Source organism: Nicotiana tomentosiformis, chromosome 8, assembly GCF_000390325.3.
Source record: "Nicotiana tomentosiformis chromosome 8, ASM39032v3, whole genome shotgun sequence".
Classification (NCBI taxonomy): domain Eukaryota; kingdom Viridiplantae; phylum Streptophyta; class Magnoliopsida; order Solanales; family Solanaceae; genus Nicotiana; species Nicotiana tomentosiformis.
In genome coordinates, this window is record NC_090819.1 from 22,944,008 (window position 1) to 22,951,260 (window position 7,253).

The 7,253-nt window shown below is 39.3% G+C and overlaps 1 protein-coding gene across 1 annotated transcript; it reads left to right on the top strand.

Moving 5' to 3' along the window:
- The first annotated feature begins 3,980 nt into the window (after positions 1 to 3,980).
- LOC104110129 (jasmonoyl--L-amino acid synthetase JAR6-like) lies at positions 3,981 to 6,529 on the top strand. Its single transcript, XM_070183141.1, has 3 exons — positions 3,981 to 4,219; positions 4,941 to 5,212; positions 5,914 to 6,529. Exons 1-3 carry the CDS (start codon positions 3,981 to 3,983, stop codon positions 6,453 to 6,455), a joined length of 1,053 nt encoding a protein of 350 aa, XP_070039242.1. The 3' UTR covers positions 6,456 to 6,529.
- Positions 6,530 to 7,253: the final 724 nt, after the last annotated feature.

The window sequence follows — 7,253 nt, forward strand, 5'->3', positions numbered from 1 at the left end:
ATGTTGCTACCGGTCATGCCAGACGAATGGGCAGTTGAGGCATTTACTAAAGGGCTGAACCCGAGGAGCTCCGACGCCTTCCGGAAACTGAAAGAAAGCATGCTCGAATTTTAGGCAACTACATGGGCGGATGTCCATAAGTGCTATGAATCAAAGATAAGAATAGAAGATGACCAACTCGGTTTCTCGGCATCAACCAAGAGTCGGGATCGAGAAAAGAACATGGATAAGCCGAAGAATGATTTTGACGCAGATCAACGATCTTCTAAGGGCCGGTTTTTGCCCTACGAAAGGGCCGAAGGATGCGGTAGAGGTTTTCGGTCGGCGGACAGGTTCGCTCCCGATAAAAGAACTGACTGCGGCCGGAATAACAGATCATTGCAGGACAAAGAGGTATCAGGTTCCCAGGATTCCACCTATCCTACACTGTCCGAGTACAATTTCAATATCAGCATAGTGGAGATGGTATCAGTGAAGAGGAACATCAAGAAAGCACGGTTCCCGAGGCCGATGAGATCTAATCCCAGCTAGGGAGATCCCAATCTATAGTGCGAGTATCATGGAACTAACGGCCATCGTATCGGGGACTGCCGATATCTGTGCAATGAGGTGGCAGCGTTGTTGAAAAATGGCCATCTCAGAGAGTTCTTAAGCGACCGAGCCAAAAACAATTACGGCCGCAACCGGGATAACGCAGAGCCCTCGAAGATAGGTGAAGACCCTCCCCGACAAACCATCAACATGATTTTCGGGGGGAACGAGATCAACGGTGTGACCTTCTCGGCAACAAAAAATACAAAGAGGTATCGGTGACTCATAGCAAGAGACTACGGGATGTCGCCGAGGACAACATCACATTCTCAGAAGAGAACGCCGATGGACTTCTACTACCACACAACGATTGCCTTGGAATTTTTCTTAACGTTCTAGATTTTAAAATTAAACGTGTTTTGGTGGACTGGGGAAGTTTGGCCAATATCATTCAATGGAGAGTGCTGGAGCAAGAAAAGCTAACCGGAAGCATCATTCCAGCCACAAAGCTTCTCGCCGGGTTCAACTTAACAAGTGTGACAACCCGAGGGGAGATCCTGCTGCCCACAACGCCAAAGGGTCATGAAGACCACCTTATTTGAAGTAGTAGATGGTGACATAGTGTAACGACCCGACTTGTCATTTTGAGTAATTACTCTGCTTTCAACTATTTGAAGTCTTGAATAACTTCCTACGAGGTATTATGACTTGTACGCAAAGATTTGAGTTCATTCCGGATTGATTTGCTATGTTTCGGCATCGAACCTAGAATGTTCGATGTCGATTCTTCAAGAATATGTGGTATCAAATTAAGCAAATGAGCTCCAAATTTAGTTTTGATTGAAGTATTAGATCCGTATTAAAATTATGGAGCCATAGCAAAAAGAATCATTGAATTCGGATATCGTATGAGAAAGTTATGCCTATTTTCGTAACTGGAATGATTTTTCTGTCGCCGCGAGCGCCCAGGGTAGCGCGGGGGCGCTAGCCCTGGCGCTGGAAATTTTTGGGTACTGGAAGCTGCGCCACAGGCAGCGCCCCACACTACCTGTGACGCCCGAAACATCTGAGGGTTTATAAAATGGGTTATTTTGACCATTTTTGACAAAAATAGAGTTGGGGAGCTCGGTTTAGGCGATTTTTGGACGATTTTCATAGGAAAATATTGGGGTAAGTGTTCCTTATCCTATATTGATTATATTTCATGATTCCATATTCATTTACATCATGAATCCATGAATTTATGGAAGAAAAATCTGATTTTTTTGTAAAATCTTCCAAAAATGTAAAATGAAGATTTAAAGGTCAATCCGATGTCGGAATTTGATAATTTTTGTATGGTTGGACTCGTATCGGAACGGGTGTTCAGATTTTATAACTTTTCTCGGGTTCCGAGACGTGGGCCCCATGGGCTATTTTTGAGCTAAATTTTGGATTTTTATGAAAAATTAGCATTTTCATATGGAATTGATTTCTATACCTCGTGTTGATTGTATCAAATTATTTTGACTAAGATTCGAGGCGTTCGGAAGCCGAATCACGAGGAAAAGGTTTATTGGATTAAAGAATTTGCTTGGATTGAGGTAAGTAACTCTTCTAATCTTGGAGTTGAGGGTATGAACCCTGAATATATGTATTTTGTGAATTGTTGGGAGGTGATGCACATGCTAGGTGACGGGCGTGCACTATAGAAATTGTGACATAATTGTTTATGTGGAATGTTATAGTTAAATAACCTTGGTATTTTCCATGCGGTGTTATGTGTTAAAGAAATTGAGCTGAAAAGCATATTACAAATCATGTTGAGGCTATGTGCCAGTATTATTGGGACCCACAGAGGTCATATTGATGTGAATTATTGTGTTAAATTGAAAACCCATACTCAGTCATATTCATTTCATTACATATCATAACTCAGTTTTATGACTCTATTTTGATGCATATAAATGTTTTGGGCCGAATGCCCTGTTTTACTAAAATGCCTGAGTGGCTTGATTTGTGAGGATGAGTGTGGATCGGGGCTGCCCGCCTGCAGCATACCTGAGTGAGGCCGAGGGCCTGAATTGTGAGGATGAGTGTGGATCGGGGCTGCCCGCCTGCAGCATACCTGAGTGAGGCCGTGGGCCTGATTGTGAGGATATTAATACCATAGCGCGTGAGTTGTCCGCGTAGCACGTGAGTTGACCGTGCGGGTCCAGGTATTTATACCATAGCGCGTGAGTTGTCCGCGTAGCACGTGAGTTGACCGTGCGGATTCAGGTATTGATATGATGGCACGTGAGTTGTCCGTACAGATTATAGCGCTTGGGATGAAGGATCCCTCCGGAGTCTGTACACACCCCCAGTGAGCGCAGGTACCTACTGAGTGCGAGTGCCGAGTGACGAGTGACTGGGAGGCATAAGTGATTGTAAGGTTTGCCCGAGTGGCACGAGTGACTGTGAGGTTTGCCCGAGGGGCTGTATATGAGTGATGTTCTGCCCGAGGGGCTGTTTATGATTTTTATCATTGAGTTGCATTGCATTGGCATGCACACATGACATACATGCATAGAGATGTATTTTTTCTCATGTTGTACAACATCACATCATTCATGAGTTTTCACACATTGTTGACAGATGGGCATAGTGATGCATTTGTTTTACACGGGTTATCCGGAAGGAAAATGAAACATCTTATTTATTATTGACAAGATTTTGGGAGAAATTTATTATTTTCAAACTATTTATATTATTGGAAACTTCGGCAAACGATTTGGGTTTTCACTGAGATATTTGGAAGGAAGAACTATAATTTTTGAAATCATTATTTGGCTGAGTATTTTATCCCTCAGTTATTTATGGTATTATTTGCTTTATGTTGTTATGGATTGTTGTGTACTATTGGTTGTGGACCCGACTTTGGTAGAAGCTCGTCACTACTTTCAACCTACGGCTAGGTTTGTTACTTACTCAGTACATGGGGTCGGTTGTACTGATACTACACTTCTGCACATTGCGTGCAGATGTTGGCTGTTGTTGTTGCTGTGCTCGATGGTTGCGGGACTTGAAGATGTACCTGCGTTCCTGTTGTAGCTGCCTCTTGTTCAGGGTAGCCTTAGATTTATAAAAGCTCTGTTTATGTAATATTCAAACAGACTATGTATTTATTTCATTTCCGCTTTGTATACTCTATTCTTAGAAGCTCATGATTTGCACTACCAGTTCTTGGGGAGATGTATCGGTTTTAGATATTTTCTTTTAATTAATTTGATTGGAATTGGATAGTTGGAAATTGGCTTACCTAACGGGTTGGGTTAGGTGCCATCACGACTAGTGAGATTTTGGATCGTGACACATAGGCTGTAATATAAATCTTGGCAGACCATGGCTACACGAGATGAAGGCTGTTCCATCAGCATATCACCAACTTCTGAACATTTGGCTACACGAGATGAAGGCCGTGGCAGACCATGGCTACCTTTGCCCATAGCATTGTCCATACTTTTCGAACATTTGAACAAGTATGGGAAGCACTTGTTGTTGACATAAGAGAAGGAGTCTTGTCGAGTAGAGTCACTGTCCCGTCGATAAGATTAACCGTGTCAAAGTTGCTGAAGCCTGATCCTGAACTGGCTGATACAATTTATAATAAGTGCTCAAGATTGAGCAATTGGTACGACTTGATTCCTGAACTCTTCCCAAATACAAGGTGCATATATGGTATAATGACAGGATCCAGGAGCGGCTCAAGCACATGCGGGGCCTAAGGCCAAAATTTAATACAAAGGCCTAAATTTTTAAAATGAAGTTATAAGATATATTGTTATCTGAAATCTAATCTTCTGGCTTTTTGAGATATAAAGTTGTTAATGATCTTTTTTATAATCAACTTTTTCTAATAATTCTTTTTCAATCGATATTATAGACAACTCATTTAGTCTTATTCAGATATTGTTGATTTTAGATAAGATATTATAGAGCAATAGAAGTATAAAACTATTGAAAGTTTAAAAATATTGTTGAACACTTAAACTAATAAAATCTTGGAGAAAGAATATGAGTAAGAATAATAAAGAGAAAGACAAAAAATATGTATTTGAAATATAAAGAGATTGGTAAAAAGAAAGATTGACTTGAACAAATTAAGAAAGGGAGAGTAAAAATTTTACACGTTCTCTAATGAAGGAGTAAAAAGTAAAAAATTGGAACGTTGGAAAACTATTCATCTACCCATTTTTAAGTAAGTCAAATTATTACTTTATTTTTATATATATAAAGAATTTTCTTTCCTTTTATATTAAAAATTCTACTTTGTATTAAAAATATTAAATATTATTTTTTAAACACCTATAAACCTATTATTTTTAAAAAATGGAGCCCCCAAATTTGGGGACCTATGGCATAGGCCTTACCTCTTAGTATAACATTAGACAACCTTACTTGAAGAAACTGAGGCATTATTCTGGGGAATTACCTTTATTGAGTGCAGATTATGGTTCTTCTGAAGGATGGGTTGGAGTAAACGTTAACCTGAAATTGCCCCCTGAGCTAGTCACTTATGCAGTATTACCAAATATTGGTTATTTTGAATTCATTCCTCTTGGGGGAAATCTCAATGGCGTGGAGCAAGCGTATTCTCCAGTGGGTCTGACTGAAGTTAAACTTGGTGAAGAGTATGAAACTGTCTTCACAAATTTTGCAGGTACAATTTTCTTGCACCCCTTTTCTTAAAAATGTTTTGCTTACCAAAAATATTATTATGTTGGTGACTCATTGCTTACCAAAAATATTTCTTAACTTAGTATATGAATAGTTTATTGAGCGACCATCAACATTTGATTATGGATTATGACTCTTGGTGAGCGACTTCTGCATTATTTGGATTTACTTCTTTCCATCTGCAACTCTGATGAGTGAGACAATTCCTTTCTTGTTTCACTTATATATGGTACTTATAGTTTAGACATTTGGTACTTATAGTTTAAACATGATCACTTAATTTGGTACTTATAGTTTAAACATGATCACTTACAAATATTAAATTATGCTTAGATAATAAAACTTATGATTTGTTTTTATGCTTTGTTCTGGACTTCAACATGCTTTTCAATCATCTGTTGTACATATTTGTTCTAATCTAAATAATTGCATGTGCTTGATATTCATGTCTTTTTGTCCACCTGATGTTCTTGAAAAAGATACTTTAACAGGTTTCGAAGGCATAGAATGTTGGGATCTTTTGCATTCTGCCTTCTAAGTTCTGTCCAGTTGTTTCATATCCACCTCACTCACACATTTCTAAATAACAAGCTATTAGTCTATCTAGTTTGTCACTTATGTTACCGGATTTTAAATATATGCACTGACAATATAATTGACGATTTTATGAATGTGTATATGCAGGTTTATATCATTATAGACTAGGTGATGTGGTAAAGATAAAAGGCTTCCACAATGGGACTCCAGAACTCCAGTTTGTATGCAGAAGGAACCTTTTGCTGCGCATTAACATTGACAAGAACACAGAGAAAGATTTACAACTAGCCGTAGAAGCTGTAGCAAAGCGCTTAGTAGACGGAAAACTAGAAGTGGTGGACTTCACGAGCCATGTCAATGTCTCAGCTGATCCGGGACACTATGTGATCTTCTGGGAACTGAGTGGTGAAGCAACTGGTGAAATGTTGCAAGATTACTGCAACTGTTTGGATAAGGCGTTTATCGATGCAGGCTATGTGAGCTCCCGGAAAGTGAATGCAATTGGAGCACTTGAGCTGAGGATTGTGAAGAGAGGAACATTTCATAAGATATTAGATCATTTTGTAGGATTAGGAGGTGCAGTTAGCCAGTTCAAAACTCCTAGATGTGTTGGTCCAAAGAATAGCTCATTGCTCCAAATACTCTCTAGTAATGTTGTTGAGACCTATGTTAGTAGTGCCTTCTGTTGAACTATTTGTAGCTTTCCTGCTTTGTGCAGCCCTACTGAACTGGGCATTATTCTCTTAATAATACTTCAAATTGTCGAAAACTGGAGACTAGTTTCACATCTCTATTTCTCGACCCCAGTGGCAGATGTCGCTTATAAGCGGTAGTAGCACGGGTATGCTACTCCTTTTCTCTAGAACTATACACATAGAGATACAAATTGTTAAATGTCGTATGGACGCAGAGCCAACTGTTTAGTCGAACAACATAACGAGTTAAGGTCATGCATGATAGACACAAAATTGCAAGCAAATAGAGTAGAGAGGTTATTATTTTTTTCAATTAGAATCGCGAGCTTGTTGTTGATTCAACCCGGTCAAATTTGCATAATTGAATGTCATGTACTATGATTATGACTCCTGAAAATCTTAGCTACAATTGTGTTATTTACACTTATTGTCGCACAATGGACTAGTTCAGTTAATTGATACTCTGTATCTACTAACTGAGTCTGAGTTTGAATATGTATTTTGATAAATGTTCAAACCCCAGGGGGTCCACCAGCTGGTTGACTCGTAATCATGGACCACTTCTGAATTTATCTAATCCTAGTATGACAAACTTACTGTGAGTTGTCGGTTTTGTGGGACCAAGATCAGATATTAGTGCGACGTTGAATTTGGTTTGAAGTTTGAACCGTATTTGCTTATTTAGCTTTTTGGACGAGTGGTGATGTTTATTGCTACCCTCTTTGGAGAAAGAGACAACTCTCTGGAGCATAGATACGTGTGGGAAGCATAAATCTGTAAAGGGACGTTTGG

What these genes read in the sequence shown, in the direction of transcription:
- LOC104110129 (XM_070183141.1), top strand. Translation starts at nt 3,981, where the DNA reads ATGGCTACCTTTGCCCATAGCATTGTCCATACTTTTCGAACATTTGAA. An exon ending in GAACTCTTCCCAAATACAAG is followed by an intron (nt 4,220 to 4,940) that starts GTGCATATATGG and finishes GTATAACATTAG; the next exon opens with ACAACCTTACTTGAAGAAAC. An exon ending in TGTCTTCACAAATTTTGCAG is followed by an intron (nt 5,213 to 5,913) that starts GTACAATTTTCT and finishes GTGTATATGCAG; the next exon opens with GTTTATATCATTATAGACTA.